This window comes from Ambystoma mexicanum, chromosome 7q (genome assembly GCF_040938575.1).
Source record: "Ambystoma mexicanum isolate Mex_15411 chromosome 7q, UKY_AmexF1_1, whole genome shotgun sequence".
Taxonomy (NCBI): domain Eukaryota; kingdom Metazoa; phylum Chordata; class Amphibia; order Caudata; family Ambystomatidae; genus Ambystoma; species Ambystoma mexicanum.
In genome coordinates this window covers 901,501,174-901,524,808 of record NC_090941.1, presented here as the reverse complement: position 1 = coordinate 901,524,808, position 23,635 = coordinate 901,501,174, and the positions used below count along the sequence as shown (strand labels likewise).

General features: G+C 45.7%; 1 protein-coding gene across 6 annotated transcripts in view; it reads right to left on the bottom strand.

The window, feature by feature from the left end:
• Positions 1-23,635, bottom strand: part of PICALM (phosphatidylinositol binding clathrin assembly protein) — a 1,182,846-nt gene that overhangs the window by 553,398 nt on the left and 605,813 nt on the right. For all 6 annotated transcript variants that reach the window (XM_069639772.1, XM_069639773.1, XM_069639770.1 and 3 more), the window contains exon 8: positions 2,022-2,063. In XM_069639772.1, coding sequence (XP_069495873.1) covers positions 2,022-2,063 — 42 coding nt within the window. The remainder of the gene's footprint in view (positions 1-2,021; positions 2,064-23,635) is intronic.

The window sequence follows — 23,635 nt, the reverse complement described above, 5'->3', positions numbered from 1 at the left end:
CTTCTGTTGAGGGTGGGCTCTTCCCCTACATAACTACTGGTGACCACCCGCTCCACCCAATCAATTCCAGGTGAGGGAAATCATGGGAGCTTTGGGTCCGGCAAGTGTGCAGGTTCACCAAATTAGAATGCTTTGGAACTATTGTGCCATCCCGTGCTGGCATGCCCCCTCGCATATTCATGGTAAATTAGCATTCCACTCGGATTCTGCTCAGTGGACTGACAGTGGTGATTTGTGTCTCTGCAGTTTGCTCTATGTGATGCAGTTTGCGTTTACGGGCAGACTTTGACCCTCTGATGCGTGTACAGCAGGTTTCTTGCTCCATGCATACACCTGCAGAAACAAGTCAAATGTTTTTTTTCTCTCACTAGTGGGGTGTGCGTGTTTGAGGTCTCTAACATGGCTATGAAGTCTCTGCTTGACATATGTAGGAGGCACATTTGCTCTTATTCGCTATTGCCAGAGAAGGGAGAACCAGGGTAATACTTGTGATCCTGCTTGTACTGTGTCCAGTGTTCACATCAGGGAGTGGCAGCAGTCCGCTGGTGCCCATTGTTAGCCATTCTCCTCTTCACTGGAAACTGCCCAAGTGACTTTCACCCAGTACATATGTCATATCCACATTACTACCTAGCAGTGATACGCTTGATCAGTTTAAATATAATGCAAATAACTCCATTAAAAAGGCTGCCAAAAATGAAGCAACATGTGATCAGTAGATACTCCAAAGAACCCAGCTACCATGTTAGCAAAGGATTAACACCTTGAAAAAGTTGCAAGGAGTGATAGATGTTGTTTATGTGGCGATTAAATATGCTTCCCAATAAGAAAGCATGATTCCTGACATATGAGTGCAGTCAAACTCTGATTGTTTGGCCTGCAAATAACGTTGCACACCACCGGCCTGCTCAAAGGGTAGAGCACTGACTGAGCGTTAGTTCCCGAACTAGACCTAACACACAGCTTGTAACTACATGGACAGTCACACACAATCTGTTTTGACTTTTGGAGAGCACATCAATATTGCCTAGTTAGGGCATCTTGAAGTTGTTAGTCGGTACAAGACATTGGAATTATTAAAAGAGGGCAAACAAAACAGAGCAATAGAAATGTAAAAACAAAACCCGTTGGAAAGCCACAGCAAACAAATTGCGCCAGCGAGTCCTATCTAATGTAGAAAAATAAAAGGGGCAAGTGGGACCTTCCATGTGTTCCTCAAATGCATTGTATAATCGCTCAAAGAGCATTGAGCATCACCTCCAGCTCCCTTCTGTACACAGGTATTGAACACTGTTTTTTGTGTGGTTCAGGTAGCTGACTCATCGCCAGTTGTTGGATCATGCATGGCACCTTTGCCCTTGAAGCTTGTACACTGGATGATAACTTTGTGATCAAGTTTCTGCTTTCAAACATGCATGTGGGAATTCCTAAATCAATCCTTAAATTTGCTAAATGTTCAAATATGAAAAGGGCTAGAGTAAAACAATACATGCTACTGTTGAATTATGTGGCAAAGTGAAATGTGTAATTAAATGTTAAACGCAGTCAATTATAACTCAATATGCCCTCAGAACAGTCATACACTACTTTTTCATATTCTCCTCATTCTTACTACGCCCGTTTGTCATTTCTTTTACAAAAAAGATCAATAAATCTAAAAAGATGTGTAAATGGCTAGGAAGAACACGTTGCACAGGGGAAGAAGGACAACCAAGAGAGAATTTCAAAAATGGTGTTGGACATTTCTATTTCACACATGCAGAGGACTTCAAGCAGACGGATTCCTGGTTCACAAAAGATTGAAGAGCAAGGTGGTGTGTTAATGATTCACAGGTAGTAAGTGCCAGTAGGTAAGTATATTTATCGGGGACAAAATTACATGTAATGACTTTAGGCATAGTTGACTAGAAAGAAAAAAGCCTTTGTGACATGGTGACATAAATGAAGCAAAACCCATTAAAAAAAAGATGCAAATTCACCTTACAAAAAGAAATGACATTTCAAAAGAAAAGGTGTATTACCTGAGAAAGATCTGGTATGTCTCCTCTGTCAATCCCAACTTGCTGCAATACAAGAAATGGTTTATATTAATTGTACTACTTTCACAGTGGACACGAAATCGAGCAAACTGACAGCAGTGCATAGCCTCACCTGCCCTTTCCACTTACAAAAGATTGCCTATTTTTATGTAGCTAAGCAAAGAAGGTCAAATTCTGGATTCCAGGACCATATTTCATTATGAAGCTTGCTGCAGGCAATTGAGCCCGACTTTTTTTTCTTTTTTGCTAACAAAAATGAAATTGTTATCAAGTACAGTAATGAGGATTTAAAGCTTAAGTATCATCCTATTCTCATAATAGTCATGGTTTAGCTAGGTGTAATAACCAAGTAAACCCATTTATAATTAATATGCCTGTTAATCACAAATCAATCAATGCAATGCAGCTGCAAATAACACTATGCTCCAAAAAGACTTCAAATGTAAAGTCAAAGTTTAACTTTAGACATACCAGAAAAACAGCCATGTTTATAGCAGTATGAATGTTTTATCTAAACACTGACAATTCATTACAGAGAACGCAAAGGCAAAAACCATACAGCCAATGAAACAAATGTTCTACTTTGCAATTCTGCATTCAAATGTGCTGGAGTAAGGCATAATTGCGTAGTCTATTAGAAATGTTCACCTTTGGTGTATCAAACTGGAGTAATCAATATGATAGACCATCCAAATGTGAAAGTTTACGAAACATTCCACCTATAGTACTTGCAGCATTCCAAAATACACATACTGAGAATTGATCTGTGAACAACTGCGGAAGGGTAGGACCCCTAGCCACATGATTCTAAGCACAGCCAATAAAGCTACGCCCACTAACAGCACACGTTGGTGCCAACTCTAGCCATCTCTAAAGACAAAGCAAGTTTTATATAGGAAAAGAAAAATATCTGTAACCTGTATGTCAATGGGGTCAAATCCAAGTCTCTGAGCTGCGAGGTGGCGTTTGCCTTTTCAGCTGAAACTGTTGAATGTGTCTTATTTCATTGATGAGGTATTTACAGTATTTCCTCCAAGCACATTTTTGGGTGAGGTCTATGCGAGATATAGGGCCCTTGGGGCGGATGTGGTCGGGCCCAAAGAATCCTTATGTACTCTCCAGCAACCTGTGTTTTTGGTGGCATGGACCTAGATGTAGCTAGATTTGGTAAATTAATAATTCAATGCAGAAGTAGTTTGCATATTAAAGTGGTGGCGTTGACAACCGAGTGGCCCTCCGGATTCTGCCTTTAATCCTCAATTTTGCTTAGGATCAGTCATTTTTTAAGTTGCTTGTGACATAAATGCTTTGACAGAGAAAGGCATAATTTAGATCATGATATTCTGTTTGAGAGCAAAGAGCTTGGTGGTTGGTATACGATTGTTAACAGTGAATGACAAGGATTACTCACCATAATTGTATTTCTGGTGCTTGTAGCTGCTTAGATTCACATGCTGTGCATATAGTAAAATCTAATGGTAATCGCAGAGTATTGCATGTTTTTTTCAAACTGTAACACTATCCTTAACGTGACGTGCAGTGTACCCAAAATCCTTCATGCGTCAAGGTCCCCCCGGTTGTTTTTTGTTCTGCTGTGAGGGAGCCTGACAGAATGCGTGAGTAAGTACAGAAGAAAGAAGGTGCAAGATGTCTATGTTCCTTCAACTCCAAGAGGGGAGGAAGGGTGGGCGCATGTGAATCTAAGCAGATACAAGCACCAGAAATACGATTACAGTGAGTAATGCATGTCTTCTGATGCTTGTGTATTTGCTTAGAATCACATACTGCGCATAGACTAGCAAGAAGTACAAGGAGATAGTGGCGGGATGTGTGAAGGAACAGTAGCAAAGATATGTCTTAGCACTGCCTGCCCCACCTGAGAATCAGTCTTATATTGTGTGTCTAAGCAGTAATGTTGGGTGAACAGAACTCCGGGTAGCTGCTTTGCAAATAGAATCAAGAGGAACATTTGCAATATAAGCGATAGTAGCTCCTGTGCCTCGAGTAGTGTGTGCTCTAGGCGTAAAAGGTACTTCTTTTTTAGCAAGAGAGTAACATAACTGGATGCATTTACCAATCCATCTAGAGATTGCCAACTTGGAGACAGGGTCCTCTTCTCTACCAGCGGCAACAGAGACAAGGATTTGGTCTGTCTTCCTTAGTGGTTCAGTATTATCAAGGGGTTACATGTAATTGCAACAAATTAAATTACATAGAATGCTGTAATAACGAAAATGTTATAACTACAAATATCCAATTTTCTATTCACGTTTTATTTTAGGGGGCTCCCCCGCCCAAACCCTCATTTCCCTATGATTGTACACCTACCCCAAACCCATCCCCACCCTTTCTAACCCCTTAACCCACCCCATACACATTTCAAACAAATATATTTTTCATTATACCATTTTCGTTTTTACAGCATTCTCTGTAATTTAATTCATTAAAATCACTGCATACCATATAAAGGTAATACACCACTGCCCTCCTAACATCAAGTGTATGAAGGCTTCTCTCAGCTGAGTTAGTGGGATTCTGAAAGAAAGTTGGAAGTTTGATGGATTGGTTCACATGGAACATAGAAATATATTTAGGTGCAAAGTGTGGGTGCGTGTGCAGTACCACTGTCTTTACGAATGGTAAAAAACAGAACTGAGAGGGCCTGCAGTTCACCAACTCTCCCGATAGAGGGGACGCCACCGAAAGGCAGTCTTAAAGAGGAGAACCTTAAGGCTAGCCTTATGCAATGGCTCAAAAGAAGGTCCCATTAGTCTTGTTAGAACAACATTCGAGTGCCATCCGGGAATTGTGTTAGAAATAGGAGGGTATGTTCTTTTTACACCCTCCATGAATGCTTTAACCACTGGGAACCTTGCTCTGGGATGCGGTGTGCCCAGAGAGGGCAGCAAAGTGGATCTTTGGTGAATTGAACACAAGTCCTGAATCTAAGAGGTATGTTAGATAAAAGGACTATATGTTTAAAGTGGCCAGTCAATAGGAGTGCATTGTTTAGTATTTCACCAGATGACAAACCATTTCCATTTATTTGAGTAACAATGTCTGGTTTTCGTGCTTCTCCAAGAATGTCCATACATCTTTTAGGTAGCTGGAGGTGCCCAAACTATGACTTCAGGAGCCTAGCTGCTAAGTTGTGCATTTGAGGGCACGGGTGTAGTGTTTTCCCTTGGTCTTGTGACAGAATGTTGTAAGGGCAAGGCAGTTTTAGTGGCACTTGTTCCTGGTGCAGCTTGGGAACTATACTGTTGCAGAGGGGAACTGGAGGAAAAGCATAGGCAAATCTCCCTGTTATCTACCATGTTATCCAGAGACCGTCCCCTTTGGAATTTTTCTGTGGGTACCTGGAGGCGTAATCTGGGCATTGTGCGTTCTCCAGCGTTGTGAAAAGTTTGATGTCTGGATGACCCCATTCTGCAAAGACGTGGTGTAAAATGTGTTCTTGCAAGCACCACTAGTGCTCTACGGCTAGTGTCAGGAAAGCATGGTATCAAACAGTAAGACAGACACGCGATCACAGTTCAAAGGGGTTTATTTAACCTAAATCTAAAGATGGGCTCAAGTTACAACAATCAAATAATAACAGTCCTTGTCCAGTCTGTTAAAATAAAAGGGCCTATACTAATAAACCTATTGCCAATCCATACTTCTAAATACAAATAGTGTGGGAAACAATGTTACGCTAAAGAAAAGTGTTCAAGAAATGATATGTCAGGATATTCAAGCCATTGCTTGCCCTTCCCCATGGTTTCAGCACGGGACAAGGCGGCACACTCGAGCTTAGCACCCTCTCTGGCTTATCTAGCACGAGGATGCAGTTCAAGACTTCAACATCAGAACCTTCAGTGCCAAAGTCGCTATCATTCAAAGTCTCTTATTTCAGAGGCCCTGATGCAACACGACAAAACAGTTCCTTTGTTCTTAGGATTTTCACTTATACAACTTTTCGGGTGATTTATTGTTCAACCTGGGTCCCCCTCGCCGGGCTCAGACCCACTTCAACACAAAACCTTCAATTGGTCTCCCTCTGCCGGGCTCGGACCAAATACACATACTTTTCCAAACGTTCTCTATTTCATCAAAATCGAAGACTTTGGACTGTGGGCAGGATTTAGCTTGACCCGTCACAGGACCACTTTGATTCACATTTATTCATTCTCTTTCAGGTGGTCTCCCTCCGCCGGGCTCAGACCAAATATATCTACTGTTATTACTTCTCAGCTGGACACCTTACAGAGACCTTCGATTGAGCACCCACGCGGTGCCAGACCATTCCGTCAAAGGTATTATAGCTTGCTTTAAAGTTCAATCACTCACCAGCAGATTAACTTCACTCGCATCTCTCATCACATGCGTTTTAGCAATGTTCGTTCCAGTGCTCGCCAAACGATGTTGTTGCGTGCAACCTTGGCTTCAACACAGACCGGTCTGGTATCGGTCTCCCCAACTCACTGGCTGTGCTGGCTCCAAGAACAAAGCAGTATCAGTGAAGTCGAGGACAGTAGCATGGCATCTGGCGATCCTCCCCGCCTTCATTACTGACGTGGGAGGGCCCTGGGTATCTCAGACACACAATGCAGGATTCTTCAGCCTGGTTTTCTGGTCTTACGCTTCTGATGTCTTTGAAAAGTAATGGTTCCTTGTCGAAAAGTTCAAGGGAAATTTCCCTCCTTGCGATCCCCTTCGGTTTTACAGTCTTTTCCCCTCTTGCTCAGCTGCCATCTCGAAAATGCTGCTTCGTTGTGTGCTTTGCCTCACTTTGAGTAAGCTCTCGTGCTCTGCCTTTTATCTGTGTGGGGAAGTGTAATTTTAAGTCAGGTGTGAGTGATTATCGATAATTGCCTGACCTCGCCTGACCATAGTATTGGGACAGGTCAGGTACACGGCTCGGGGGTTAGTCTGTTTTCCCTTAGAGCGGGCTGTCAGTGAGAAAGTGTTTGTGTTGTAAAAAGGGGGTGGGGGTAGAGTTCCTAAATATCCTACCGGGTAGGATGAGGTAAAGGTATAACAGGGAAGGGGATACCGCATCTCACCATGCGGTGTCCCACTCCCACAAGACTCCTCACCCAGGTGATCCTCCCGCACTGGTCCACCCTGAAGAACTGGATGCAAAAGCGATAGCCGTGTCCTGGCCACCTGGATGACCGATCCCCAGGAATTAGTGGGTGAGACATCTTCTGGTTTCTCACAGTAGGTGCAAGTCTCTGCTGAGTACGTCTGCCATAAGTTTGTGTGCCATGGAACATGTTGCAATATTAGGAACATGTCGGGTTTGCGTGCACATTTCCAAATGTTCTGTGACAGTTTGGTCATCCCTGGAGCGCAAGTGCGCCTCTGTTTGTTGAGGTAATTGGCCGTATAGCTGACTAAGTACGAGAACGGTCTTCCCCTTAGTTGTGTTTGAAAGGCTTTCAGGGCTTTGAACACAGCAAGTAGTTCCAACAGATTGTTATGTTTGTCTGCTACCGATTGAAACCAAATGCTGTGCGCTGTCTTTTCTAGGAGGTGTGCTCCCCATCCTGACAGGGATGCATCCGTCATGAGTGGCTTCTAATGCGGGGTGGAGGAGTATTTTCCCTTCAGAAGGTTCTCCTTCTACCACCACTGCAGAGACTGAATGAGGGCTGTCGAGACAACCACTAGATTATCCCACTAACTGCTTGCCTGACACCATTGGCTCAAGAGCCACTCCTGCATAGGACGCATGTGTAGACAGGTGTGTGGAACTGCGAAGATGCAGGATGCCATCATCCCCAACAGCTGCATGGCTTTCCGTTCAGTAATGTGATGATTGACTACATACTGAGGGATCTGGAGCAGCATGTTTTGAACCCTCTCGGAGGGGGAAACAAGTCTGTATTCTGTTAGCATTAGGGCTACTAGGAACCGTTTGACTTGGCTGGGGACCAGACTGGAATTTTTCGTGTTGATTGAGAATCCCAGGTTGAATAGGAGATCTACAGTCTCTTGGGTGTTTTGCAGACACGCCCGATATGAGTCTTCAGTTATCAGCCAGTCGATGAGATAAGGGTACACAGGAATGGACTGCCTTTGCAGGTGAGCTGCCTCCACTGCTAGTACCTTTGTAAAAACCCTTGGAGCTGAGGCGATGGCGAAGGCGAGTACCTTGAACTGACAGTGAGTGTTCTCCATCTTGAACCCCGAGGTACTTTCTGTGCCTTGGCAACAATGAAATATGAAAGTATGCATCTTTCATATCTAAGGTGGCCATGTAATCCCATTGTTGTAGCAGGGAGATTACTTCCAGTAGAGTTGTCAAACTGAACTTTTGAGGTTTGACATACTTCTTTGCAGGACGCAGATCTAAAACAAGACGCATGGTTTGATCCTTTTTGGGTAAAAGGAAGTATATTGAACAAATAACCTTGTTTACCTAAAAGTCTGGGACGACCTCAATCAGTCTTCTGCAGCAGGATATGGACTTCTTCTAGCAGGATGTGTAGATGTTCTGGTGACAGTTGTCTGCTGTCGGTGGGTGGTAAAGGGGCTGGAGGAATTTTATACAATAGCCACCGATGACGGTTCAGAGGACCGACTGATCCAAGGGGTTGCCCTCCCATGCGTGGGTGAAAGATGTTAATCGTCCCCCTACTGGGGAAACATGGGGGGGACCTGCACCGCTGAGTCATTTGTTGGCTGGGGCAGGGGAGCCTCTGGCTGCAGAGTTTCTCACCCTACCTTTGCCACAGCGAAATCCCAGCTGTTGAGGGGTTTGGAAACTGCTGGAAGTGCCATGGCTGGAATACCAGGAAGACCCTTCCGTTCTGTAGGAACCTTGAGATGAGCGGGAAAATGATCGCCTGCAAAAGGGACAGAAGGTGTTAAAGACAACCTGTTCAACAAAAGGCTTGGCCGACATCTCATTTAGTGATTTCAGCATTTCATGTTCTTTATTGCAGTTTCGAGGGATTAGTCTACTGCTTTGCCAAAGATTGGGGGACGGATGCAAAGCAAGATGCTCTTGTTTTGCATCTGTCCCTCAATTTCTAAAAATCGTTTTGGTTCGGGTATACTTCTACATCTGTGTGCACGGATGTAGAAGTGCACCCAACCCAAAACGATTTTTAGAAATGGAGTCACAGATGCAAAGCAAGTCTGTCCCTCAATTTCTAAAAATCGTTTTGGGTTGGATGTACTTGTACATTTGTGCACCCCGCTTGGCAAGAGGGGTGCACGGATGTAGAAGTAACCCAACCCAAAACGATTTTTAGAAATGGAGGCACAGACGCAAAGCAAGTCTGTCCCCCAATTTCTAAAAATCGTTTTGGGTTTGGTGTATTTGTACATCTGTGCACCCCTCTGTGCACCCCTCTTGGTAAGAGGGGTGCACAGATGTAGAGGTGTAATGTACCCAGAGGGATCGAACCTGTGTTGCTCCTGAGCTATCCTCCCGAGACTCCGAAGATCTGAAGTACATTTAATGATACAGAACCAGAACTATTGAGCAAGTCTAACATCTTCAACATCATCAGAATAAATCAACACTGTTGTGGTTATACAAGAGCTAATATATTTAAAGGGATGGAATTACTCCGAATGTAGCAGCACTATTCAATAACCCAAAGTGCTTAAGCATAGTTAATGTGAAAATATGACACTTCTCACCATTGGGACAGTACTGTCTTGGACAGAGTTTCACAGTGAAGAAGTGAGCAAGTGATCCGGGGTATGCAGCCCACACACACGCATGGCATTCCCATGCACCCACTTGCGCGAATTGCACCAAATTAGTGAGATTGTGCTCCAAGGCACACGCACAGTCTTTGCTCTGAGGTTTGACACACTCACAGGATGGGCTGGCATTTCGTTCTCCCATCCTAGTTGTGTTGCTCTGCCTTTTGAGGGCTACTACAACCTGGATGATTATAGAGGGGTGGAGTAGGGGCAGTATTGGCCTACTGGGATGCAACTGGAAGGCTTAAACCTCCTTCTTACTTGCATTTAGTATATGCAATACATGCTAGCCAATGTTTCCACTGTTCTGCACCCCCCCGTCGCCCTAGCACCAAGTTGGCGACTACGTGCAAATGCGGTCATATAAGTGCTGGTTATGTCACTTCCTATATTTGGGCACCACCCGGGAAATTCATAAGTCGGCTCCCCTGCCCGATTTATTTATTCAATGTTTGTCGGGTCCGTGGACACGATTAATTAATTGATTTCTGCAATGTTGGGTCCGACCAATAAACCGGGCTGTGGCGGAGGACTTTTACTGCCTCAGGTGCCCCCTGGAATTGGATTATGCTTCTTTCATTACCACAGAAGTAATGAATGTGTATTACAGAGATAAGCTGGCATATGTATTGGGCACACTGCACATGCTCAGGCAGCATCAATCATGCTTTGTAGAGGACAATGCTGGCCTAAATTGGTAACAGCCAGCACAGACATGTTGCTACAGAGGCATATTTTGGGCACAACCAGCATGTCAATGTAGTGACAGTGCTGTCTTACACTGTGGACACATTGATCATTAAAATGTGTTGTGTTCTACAATGTTCTTGTCAGCTGTTAGTGACATGGAATGTACACGTTCCCCTTTAGAACTGATTGTAAATGTATGGCTTTTTGGTCACTTTTCCTGCTGTAAAATGCACAATTTCAGCCCCAAACCCTCCCTATATTGTTATAGCTCCCTCGCTACGCTTGGTCACCCTCACTATTTCCGAGAAATATCAACACATACACACTGGAAGAAATCACAAGAAACTAACCTTTCATCACTGCCCCCGACACCTGAAGCTATCTTTGGGACTGCATGGCTATGCTATTGTGTGAAAGGTCACACACCATCGCTTTTGAATATACTGCTTTGGGTCAGGGTGTTCACTTTTGGCTCGCCGGACCTCTGGGTGACAAAAAGTGAATGCTTCGGCCCCACATTCAAAAAGGTTGGACAAGCCAGGTCTAAACGGTCTCAATTGGCATTTAAAGAGCTTTACTAACTGTAATACACCATGGGCAATTTATGCCATCACTTGCCCATGTGGGCTAATTTACATCGATAAAACAAAGAGACCCATCAAGCAGAGGATTTGTGAACATCGCTCGTGCGTTAAAAATTCAGTGCCTGATAAACCACTAGTAGCCCATTTCGTCAAAGCTAAACATACTGCCAAAGACAGAGTGGTTTATAATTCAAACAGTGCCAGCCCACCCTCGTGGGGGAGACGGAGACCGAAAATTGAGACAGCTTGAGCAAAAATGGATTTACAATCTCAATACTGTACAGGCTGGTCTGAACATCGGGATTGAATGGAGTCTTTTTATGCACAAATGATCCAAACACTGTTTGGGTCCAACATACACTTTCTGATCCCTTTTTCTAAGAGAATGCATTGATTCATGCCATCAAATAGCCCGACAAAACTGCCTATTAGATATTTGTGACACCAACCGCAAGATGTAAACTTGTAAAAATATGAAAAATAGTTGTCATTTGCGTACTCGCTATGCACTACCTCGGCGTAATTGGTTGCATATACTCTCTAGCCATCATGCCACATTTGTTTTCATTTGAAATATTTCCACACATTTGCCCAATTGATTCGATTCTCTTCTTCAGTAAAAATAGTCCAACATTCATTTGTGTCGTTATTACTATTGATAAGTACATATCAATATACAAGACATGCACATGTTCGAAAATATAATAGTAAAGAACACAATGGTTTTATAAACCAAGCTCCACTGGGCCTTTGCACGATTTCAATACATGATTCATCAGCTGTACTCGCCATTTTTCACTTCAAGATGGCACACATATTGCACCACATGGCTTTTTTAGCCACAGTCTAGGTTTTAGCACACTCGCGCAGCTACATCCGGCGATTACAATCAGAAGCCGCCACAAGGAATCGACAGTGTGGCAGCCAGAAAGCTAATAGCAAGGATATTTCCAACAGGTAAGCGCATGAATGTTTGCGCCATGCAACAAATATTTAAATAGGTCGAAACGCTTCGAGTCATTAACTCTGAGCATTTACAACTAGAGACCGGACTCTCAGCAGTTTTTATAAATGTTGGGCACAACATGCGAAAACCGTGGTCACTGCGGCCCCTGGAGGAATCCTTTCCATTGCAGTTGAAGGTAAATCTGTCACTTCGGCACTATATTTTGCATGCGATTGAAAAAGCAAAGCAGGCTTAAAATAAAAACAAAAACAAGAGCCATATAGCCAGCAATGAAATTTAGGGCAACATCCTTTATTGCATGGAAATACGAATTGCATGAGTCCATTTTGGGCTCTTTCCTTACATTAAAACAAAATGTTCTCTTTTGCCATGTATTTACTACGCAACACGCACTAAGTTGTGTCAAAAATAAAAAATAAAAGTAATGTTTAAATATGAGTATTTAAGGCTCATCTCATATTTTCCTTCTAGTTCTAACGACTGTGAGAATCCACAGGCCTAACAATTGAATTTGGTTTACATGTTCACCCAATTCGATGCCACACATGCCAATGAAGTAATCAAAAGGTTAGTGTCAACGGTTGCATGTGCTCACTCAGAGATATGACACTCCTATTTTGGTTTTAATCCCGTCACCAACACGCCTTTTTTGTTTTGGTTTTTAGATTGCCATAATGTGAAGGGTCAACCAACAAACTTTTTTCCAACATCTAATTCCTGGTGTTACCATTTAACGTCCTGAAGACGGGTCCAGCACACATCTAATAGCAGTTTAAGTCAGCTATAGAGTGTTTTGCTTTTTCAAAAACTGCTGCTAGTACCCAGAAACACATTTCTCTGTGTCGACAGAGCCAAGGACAAGTTAATGATAAATCAAGGACATATGACATAGCAACATGTCCATTGCACACCCTTACTAACCACACAACATCGTTTAAAGATGGGGATTGTGTTTGTTTAGATTTGTAGAAAATATTGACTTTCATAAAATGTTTTTTATGTGATGTTTCGTGTAAACAAAATGCATTGTTGTCTTTTTATACAAAAACTTTCAGTGTTTTTATATTTACTAATTAAAATATGTTTATCTCTATTTATCCTGTCTTGATACATTGCCTGACATGATTGATAGCACTTATTGCAACTAGACACACCTAGTACGTGGGTAGCTGTTTTTCAGTGGCATTTTCTATATGTTTGAATCTGGTCCTCAGCCACACAGCCCCCTCAAAAAGAGGACTCGCCAGCTCTAATTGCTTGAATTCCCGGGTCTCTATAGGTGACATCTTAGAAGCTTTTATTTTCTTATTTGGTCATCTCTGCCACATTACATCTACTTAATGTAAGAATGCTGCTCAGATAAGGTCGAAGCAGACTATGAGCAAAGCAATGTGAGCATAAAAGGTAGTTATTAAACTAAAAAAAATGTACATGTTTAATTTAGCACTGTTGCAAACATCTATGAAGATATTGCTCTTTCGGTCATGTTTACATGGCCATTTTTTGAATAATTCTCACATACACCCGAAAAAAAACAATCTGGGGGACCGCGGCGTGTTAAGGATTTTGGGTACACTACACATCACTTAAGGGATAGTGATATAGATGTGGCCGTCCCTTTTTGTTTTTCGAAAAAAAGATGCAATACTCTGTAATTACCACTAGATGTCGGACTGCATGTACAGCATATGATTCTAGGCAGATTCACATGCATCAGAAAACAGATTACATGCAGAGCATAAACAAAAATTATAATACGAATCACAAGGCATAAAATAGCACATCACGCACCAGGTCTTGAGTATTTAATTTGTGTAATTCGTTATTTATTATTTTCTCTGCCATTGTATAAAGCCCACAATAACAATAGACTAGAGAGCTTTAAAGTTGCAAATATAAGCTTAACAAGATTACGAGTGCAGCCCTTCATGCAAATCTCCATGAAATAGAAACAATGACCAGCTTCACACCTGACGAATGTGAGGATTGGCTGAAGCTGGTGGCAGATGGGACAGGAGCATGCAAGGGCAAGTGTTTTGCCATCTCGGAAAAGAGACATTCTAGTGCATCCGATGTTGTGATCCGAGACGCAAAACGTAAATTAAGAAGAGCCTTAAGAAACATCAGAAACTCTAAGCACTCACTGGAGGAGAAATTATCCAGCGTAAGATCTGAAAAATGTGGGTATTTGAATGGGCTCAGGTGCTGGAAATGTTCAATTAAGAAAGTGCAGTGGCAGCGAATGCTATGGGTGCTTCAAAGAAGAAACACTTGCTCTATATGGCAAATTTGATCACAAGCAAAGGGTAACACTAAGAGGATAGTAAACCCAATTAAAGAAGACGCTTACGTGAGCCACTTACAAAAGGCCAAGGATTATGGTGCCTATTCCAAAATCCAAATGCTGAAGGAGCAGTAGCCCATAAAGTTTAGGCACATGGCTTTAGTGGTTGCGATTGAGAAGCTAAAGAGCTCAAAAGCCCCTGGGCTAAATGGGCTGTCCAATTTGGTACTTAAAAAGGCAACTGAGATCTGGGCAAACATTTTGTTAGTGCTGTTTGAAAGAGTTTGAAAGAGTCTGCATCGAGCATCACGTACCGTCCTCATGGCGGGACGAAGGAGACAGAATCCAGACAATTATAGACTGCTGTCCATGTTGAACGTAACAGGGAAGCTCTTTGGATCTTTCTTGTTGAAGGAACTACAGGGATGGGTGAAGACAAGACGGTTCCTTTATGAATTCCAGACAGGTTTTCGCCCTGGCTCAACTACATCTCATAATATAAGATTGCTTGATAGATTTATGAAGGGGGCAGTCGGCAAAGAGACCACCATTGTAGGTGACATGCACCCTTCCCCAACTCCACCACCTCCTGCCCTGCCCCAAGAATCCCTTTTCTCAATCCACCCTGTCTCAAGGCTGCTTGGAACACTTCCTCTCGTCAATGAGGCTCATCCCCTTATGGTTGGTCTCAGCTTCTGCAGTAAACAAGGTTTGTGTTAAGACATTCCATTCTGCCATTCCTGTTACGGTCTCCACCCGGCCGCCCCCAACCGCCCCTCTCCAAACAGCTATTTCTGCCAAAGCCCACTTTTTCAATTCTCTCCATTGCTCTACATCTGGACCTTTGGGGGATTTCCATGCCATGGCAATCCTTCGCTTGGCCAGAATATAGTCCAAATCCTTCATCTTGCTTATGTATTGTTTTTTTTTTGGGACGTGCAAATCGGTCCAGCAAGCATTCCCTACCTCCTGCCAGTATTGCCCAACCACCGGACATGCCCAAAACATATGTAGCATCCCTGCATCCGCCTCCCTGCACCTAGGACACACTTGCACCTCGAACACAGAAACCTGGAGATCCTCTGTGGTGTAATGTATGCCCTATGCCTTATCAGTAATTGAATAAGTTGCAATCTAGAATTCTGTGACACTCTCTTATGATATCTCAGCACTTCTTTCCAATCTGCCTCCGTAAAGGATTCCCCCAAATCCTCCTCCCATCATTTTCCCCTTATCACCAAAGCGGAGAGGGGCCGAGTTGTTAGTAGAAAGTCAGATATCCATGATAAGGTGTGCCCTCCCTCCGATATGTCATACAGCGTGTCCACTATGGAATGCTTCTCTTGTAGCTTCCTGTACATGGGCCATCGATGTAAAATCTCCCTTTTGAATGTACCATGCATTAAATATTGGCCTGTGTGTTCCGCCAGCTCGACAAAAGGTATGAAGGAGGACTGGTGTAGGAGGACCCCCACTGGACTCCCAATTTGCACGTATTCCCAGTCTCATCTGTACCGTAGATGCCATTGGCGAGACTAGAGGGACCTATACCAAGAACGGATCAGTAAGCCCCATCATTGCGAGTGCCCTCTCCCACATGCACACCCCTAAGGACACCATGTGCGACCGTAAGCCTCCACGAGGCTTCTTCATCCATACTAGTTCCTTCAGGTAGTAGTGTGCCCCAATAGGCTGCAACATTAATGTGACCGGAGTTGGATCATCTGATAGCCAGTCTACCACAAATTGCAGCTGTCCAGCTATGTAGTATAATTCAAAGTGTGGGGTCCTGATGCCTCCCCTCTTCGTGCGGCCTATGCAATGTGGACAATGCTATCCTACTCCTCCCGTTTGACCACAGGAAACCTCTACAAATGCTGTCCAATGTCTTCAAAATGGATTTGGGTATGTTGAACGGGACATTCACAAAGAAATACAGCCGTCTGGACAATGGACAATACAACCATCTTCAGCAGGGCCATCCTCCCCATGAATGAAAGGGGCAACTTAGTCCAGAACTTCATTGAGCCTTTAATGCCCTCTAGGGCCGTCAACGTATTCTACGTATGTTCTTTCGCTGGCTCGTAATACACATTGACCCCCAAATATTTGAACGAAGTTGTTTTCGATTGCAGGGCAAGAATCAGCAGGGCTCTTTGTTCTATCTTATGCATTCCAGCTATCGGGAACAGGGCTGACTTGTCTGTGCTAACTGTGATCCCCGAAAGTTTGGCGAATAGCGCCATAGCCTCTAGCGCAACTCCAGATTGTCTTCTGGATTCAGAATATAGAGTAACGTATCATCGGCATACAATGATATCAAATGCCTTCTTCCGTCTAGCTCTATGCCCGCCTCCTTGTATTCCACTCTAAGATGCTGTGCTATTGGTTCCATGGCAAGGATGTAGAGCAGCAGGGATTACGGGCAGCCCTGTCTTGTTCTTTTTTCCACTTCCCATGCTTCAGAGATGCATTTGCCTGTTTTCACCCGGGCCATCGATCTTGTGTACACAAATTGGACCCACTGGATGTATGTCTGCCCGAAACCAAACCTGTGCAGTGTGGCATAGAGCCAATCCCACCTAATTGAATCAAAACGCCTTCACTGCATCCAGCATGGCTATGGCACACAGGAACCTCCCACAATGCTGTGCTGTCTATCACGTGGTGTAGCCTCCTCAGGTTCCATGCCATAATACAACCTGGCACATAGCCAGTTTGGTCCGGATGTACCAGGGTATGTATCACCTTTTTCAACTTGTTTGCTAGTATTGACGTCAGCATTTTGTTATCCTGATTCAACATCGAGAGAGACATATATGAGCTACATTCCGTTTGAGTCTTATGGGGCTTGAGAAGCGGTATGATGATGGATTCCCTCGAACTAAGGGAAAGGAAGCCTGCCTTGTAAGAGTCCAGGAATGTCTTGAGCAGATGTAGGGTCAGTTCCTGAGCATATTTTTTACAAAATTCACTAGGCAATCCATCTGATCCCAGGGTTCTTCCTGTACACAATGCTGTAATTGTGTTTCGTATGTCTTCCCGGGTAAGCGGTTTGTCTAGGCTTTCTCTCGCTTCCTGGTTTAGCGTAGGTAGCTCTATCTCCCCTAACACTTCATCTAGAGTAGCTCTTGGTGTCGCAAGTGCCTCCTGGTAAAGATTTTTGGAAAATTCTTGAAAGGCGTGGTTAACCCCTGTTTGGGTATGACAAATTCCCATTACTCATGCGTATCGTATGGATAGGGCCTTGTTTTTCCTCTTTTTGTATAGCCACAGCAGCAGTCAGCCAGGTTTATCCCACTCTTTGTGTTGCCTATCTGTTTATTTTACATAACTATGCCTCCCCAGCCTCTCCCAGCACTTCATGCATGCCGGTTTCAGCTCTATGGCCCTTGCGCAATCAACTAGTAGCTTTCCCTGGGACTGCTCCAATATCCTCAGCCTGTCCTCCGGAGAGGACAATTCCTTATTAATAGTCGCCTGGACACCACATGACCCAGCAATGGCTGCACCCCGTATTACCACCTTTAACGCTTCCCAGAACATTCCTGCACTGAGCACACTCCCAGCATTATATAAAGACACAGTCTGCGATGCTGTCCTTTAAGCAGTCTCGGAATGGAGGATCTTTCAGGGATTTGCATCCAAGTCTCCATGTAGGAAATGGGTCTCTCGGGGGTGCGTATTGCCACTGCAGGCTGAGTGGAGCATGGTCCGACAGGACCCAGCTCTTATACTGCGCAAGCGTGATAAGGTGCGCTAGCTTCCGACGCACAAACAAATGATCTATTTGTGTGTCCACCTTATGCGGCGATGAGTAGTGCGAGTAGTGTCTAGTCTCCGGATGGAGTACTCTCCAAGCATCCATGTATCTAGGAGGGTTTGTAATGTCTTAGCTGGCGGAGCCGGTCTGATGTACTTGGCGTCTTATCTGTCCAAGGATGGATTCAGCGTGCAATTGAAATCACCCCCCCCCCCCCATATGATGTTACTATCTCTAGAAGGGCCCAGTCGTTGATATAGTGATCTAAAGAACATAGCTGCATATTGGGTTGTGGGCATATGTGTTTACTAGGCAAACATCCACACGTTCTAAAAGGCCCTGCACTAACACCATCCTGCCCTCGTCAGTTTTAGCGTCTGTGACCTCAAAGGGTACTGTGGGTGCTATCCATATTAGTACCCCCCGGGCATAGGCAGAATACAGAGACCCAAATACTCTCCTCCTCCATTTATTGGCAAACAGTGCTTGCTTTCTGCTGTAAGGTGCGTGTCCTGCAGTAAGGCTATATCCACCTTGCTCCTCATTAGGTAAGAATACATTCTATTTCTTTTTACATAAGCATTCAACCCTCACACATTCCACGTGAATACGTTTACAGTTCCAGCCATGAGCTCGCATCCCTTTGAACCTGTCCCTCAGTATCTGTATTCAGCACAACAGTAGCCTCCCCCAGCTCCCTATGTGGTGTCCTGTCCCAACTACAGTGCTACTATACAACTTTATCAAACATGCTGGCAAGACCCCATTCCCTCTGCACCCCTTCACACTCCCACCCCCCCTGTAGTACCCCAACTACTTCAACATAAGTCAACTTCCCAGTGTCATTTCTTCTGCTCAGGTGTATCCACTTCTCACCTTCGCCTCCTGTAGCCATACTGGAGGCTAGTGCACAGCGAGTGGGCACCCTAAACCAGTGCCCTACAAAAGGAAAAACTTGGGAGGGTTCAGCTGCAGCAGCCATATTTTCAGTCTCTTCCTGTGTTGTAGAATCCGAACAATAATCCCTGCCGTGACTTAGATATGTAAGCGTCCCAGGCCTACTCAGAGTACATCTAGTCGCGTAGCACAAGCCTGTTGATCTTTGAATGCCCGGTGAGTTGTCCAATCTGTCAGAGCTCCCAGCAAAACACATCTGTAGCCCATAGTTCCTCAGCTGTTCCTAGGCACTGGTTGAGTTGAACTTTCCCCACGTCTCCCTTGGTCTCCCGTTCCGTCTCCATCGATGTGTCCAATTTTCTCTGTCCATCGATGCCTGCGCCTCCTGCGGGACCTCAAATAACCCAAACTTATTTTTGTGTATGACCTCAAGGCGTGCCGGGTAGATCAGCATATATTTCAAACCTGCAGTTCCAAGTCTGTATTTCGCTGCAAAAAATTGTGCACAGCACTTTTGGACTTGCAAAGTGTAGTCCGGATAGATTGCCAGGTTCGCTGATACTCGCTTCAATTCTCCCCCTTGTCTGGAATAGGCCAATACTTTCTCCCGGTTCTTGTAATTCAGCACCTTAGGCATAATCGGTCTGGGGGGTGCGCCAGGAGGAGGGTGCCTCGACTGTGCCCGGTGTGCCCTCTCAATCGTGAAGCCCTGTGTAAGGTTAATGGGTCCCATCTCCTGGAGTAGCATATTTTCAACATATGCTGTAGGGTCAGCGCCTTCGTCCCCCTACGGATGGACCACAATGCGTATGTTGTTTCTTCGGGCACTCCCCTACGCCTCTTCGACCCTGTTTTCAAGCAGACTGACCTTCTGCTATAGCACGTGGATATCTACATGCATTTCCCAGAGCGCCTCTGTATAACCAGGTTACTCACCGTAGTGACCACCTTACTCCTAGTCCATAGTCCCCTTTCCTCCATACTTATGGGACATCTCTCCGTCCTGTGGGACGGGACCGGAGCACTTTGTAAAAAGCATCCCAAAAAATGTTTTAAAAAATGTGTCCTTCCTCTCTTTCTTGCACGGTGCCCGGCACGCGGCCGAAACCCCGCCCACCTTGGCTCCGCCTCGCGCATCTCCCATCAGTCCTTTTCTATCGCCAGGTCAGAGACCGATTAGCAATAACAGAGGAACCTTATTAGAGGGGACGACGGGCGGGCGTATGGAGGAAAGGGGACTATGGACTAGGAGTAAGGTGGTCACTACGGTGAGTAACCTGGTTATACTCCTACGTCCCGTCCCCTTTCCTCCATACTTATGGGAGATTCCCAAGCACACCTTACAGGAACTACAGGTGGATGGAAATACCCCTTACTCCTTACTGAAAAAGGTTCTTCAGCAAAGCCTGACCAAACTGAGCATCAGCTCTTGAGCACATGTCAAGACAATAATGCTTACAAAAAGCAGATGGGGAGGCCCAAGTAGCTGCCCTAGCGATGGACTCCCAGGGGACATATTTCTGAAAAGCAACCGCGGCGTCCTTGCCCCGCACCAGGTGTGCATGAATACCCTTAGGAGGTTTCAGCCCTTAGACGGTGAAAGACTCTGTAATGCAGGCGGCGATCCACCGAGAAATAGTCGCCTTAGACGCCTGCTTACCCTGAGGGTTACCAAAAGTCACAAACAGTTGAGAGAACTCCTAAGCTCGGAAGTTCTGTCTAGATAGAACTTAATAGCCCTTCTGACATCGAGACAATGAAGAACCCTTTCTGCCTCTGAGATAGGGTTCGGAAAAAAGACCGGCAGGGATATCGACTGATTCAGATGGAATTCAGTTACCACCTTCGGCAGGAAAGCAGGATTCGTCCGTAGAACTACCTCATCCTTGTGAAAGACCAAAAAGGGATGCTCCACTGACAAGGCCTGGCGCTCACTCACTGCCTCGCTGACTTATCGGCGACCAAAAAGGACACTTTCCAGGACAGGTACTTGAGGTCCACCGTGGTCATTGGTTCAAAAGGCTTATGGCACAACGCCGTCAGGACTACGTTTAGATCCCACGGTGGGTGCGGACTACGAATTGGAGGGTAGAGGCTTGTCAAGCCTGCAAAATGTCTCTTAACCACTGGATTACACAGAGAGTAAGAACATTGGTCTAGAAAGATAAGCGGAGACCGCTGAAAGGTGGGTTCTGCATGACAGAACATGAGCACCCGACTCTGCTAGGAAGTATACGAAGGACAGCACTGTGTCAATCATAGCCCCCCCCCCCTTGGGTCCAGCTGTTTTTCCAAACACCAATTGGGATCTAGTCAAGGGTTTCCTAGCTACCTGGATATCCGCAGACAAGTTAAGATGTTCTAAAGACATGAACTCAGGCACCATGCCGCCAAGCTGGGCGATTGTGGGGACGGGTGCCACATCTGCTGTTCCCCCTGATGAAGATTGGGGGTCACTGGTAACCTGATCGGCGGATACACAGACAGGTGTTGAAGTTCTGAGAACGAAAACCCAGCCAGCCACCACGGGGCTATGAGCAGAAGGGAACAGTTCACCGAGTTCTTCAGCTTCCAAATTGCTCGATGGACTAGAGGCAGAGGCAGAGGCAGGAAGGCGTAAGCTCTCATGTTGTGCCATGGAATCTCGAGAGCATCCCCCAGAGAGGAGGCTCCCAGCCCCGCTCTAGAGGCATACTGAGGAAGCTTCTTGTTTACCGCCGTAGCGAAGAGGTCCACCTGCGGTGTGCCCCCCCAATGCAAGAAAATCCATGAGAGGATCTCCGCCTTCAACTCCCACTCGTAGCTGACTACTGTCTGCCGGCTGAGGGCATCCGCTGTGACATTCAGCTGGCCCGGGAAGTGCACTGCAAGCAGCCAAACACCATGAAGCACAGCCCACTCCCAAATCTGGATGGACAGGTCCACGAGAGGGGGAGACTTGGTTCCCTCTTGCTTGTTGATTTAATACATCGACACCACATTGTCCGTGCGTATGCGGAGCACCTTGTTGGCTATGATCGGTCTGACCGCCCTGAGCGCTAGGAAGATCGCCAGAAGCTCTAAATGATTTATGTGGAGGAGCTTGTCTTGAGGTGACCAGAGATCCGAGACCTGAAGAGAATCTAACATCGCACCCCACCCCAGGAGAGAGGAGGACATATCTCGCTAAAAAGCCCTTTGAAATATTCCCTCATGGGGTCGGTACGCATGAGCGTTTGAAATTTACCGAAAAAGCCGTCCTCCGGGGACTGCTTTGGAAACTGAGGGGGTCTCTCATGAGGAGTTAAATTCCAGGGACGGGGAAGGGTGCCACACCGGCCCCTCCACCGACGTATCCACATAAATCAAAGGTGCCGACACCGCAGGCAACGAAACATTGTGCGGAAGGGGCATCCGGGCGTTCCAATCATAAACTGCCCGATAAGGATGCGCACAAGGAACTCTATGTTCACCTGCGGAACCAAGCCCTACACCTGGAGCCGATGGCGTAGTTGTAGGGGTAGCACCCAAAATGGCCGCCGTGGTCGTGGCGGGAACAGGCACCATTTTGTCATTGCCTGAGGGGAACTGTGGCACGTGAGAAAGTGAGGCAGGAGTACCCCTCAATGGATCAGGGGTCTTAACTTTAGCCTTAACATAAGGAACCTCGGCAGAGCCGGTACTATGAGGCCTGGAATGTTTCTGCGACATACCAACCGCCAAAAAAGCCTTCCCAGGAAGGACCTCGGCACTGCCGGTAAAACTTTCCTTCTTTGCCCCCTCAACAGATCTGGTGTCGCCGCAAGAGCGGTAACGGTGAGAAACTGCCTTCACAGATGAGGCCTGGTCAGACCTCTAAGAAATGTTGGTAGCTTTAGCCTCTGTACGAGGGACCTCGGACCCAGGTCCGGTAACAGCCTTATCCGCGCAGGCCTCGAACATCCGTTCGGTGACACCAAGCCCAACCAAGGCCAACCAAGGCCTTGGGGCGCACCCCGGTCTTATTCTTGAGGAAAGCCGAAAGAGGCCTCAGAGCGAGCTCTGGTACCCCACGACCCAGTAGAACTGGGCATACAAACAGCCCCCACAGGAGGGGCCTCGGAGCATGCTGCAGTATCCACAGGTCCCTTACGGAGATCCTTGGAGAAAACTCTGGTACAATTATTAGGCCCAACGGGCACCTCAAAGCAACCCCCAGTGTCCGAGCGATCGACGCCCCTCCCGGCCCGGGAGGAACATGGGAAGGTATCCCCGGCCGGGGTGCTCTGAAAAGCAAAGAACTTACTGGGCGTTTCTTCTTTTCGTCGATGAACGCCTGAAAATGCGATTGAGGAGTTCGTCGGAACACCTCCTCCCACCGCTCCAACCGACGTTGAAGAGCCCGGACCGAAAGGGAGTCGCAGTAAAAACAGGAGTCCCAACAGTGATCCGGACCCAAACACTCTAAACAAAGAGGATGGGGATCCACCCTCGCGAAGCTTCGATGACACGATGAACAATCTGGAAAGTCTAGTTTGAAAGACATAGACAGACTAGTACACGATCGCTAGCGAGAGCCAGAGAGGAAAAAAGGAAGAAAATATTCCGAGGATGCAAGTACATCCAGTCCCGAACGAGCGGAGAAAAGGGCTGATGGCCGATGCGGAGCCAAGGTGGGCGCGGTTTCAGCCGCGTGCCGGGCCCCGCGCAAGAAAGAGAGGAAGGATACATTTTTGGGGAAAA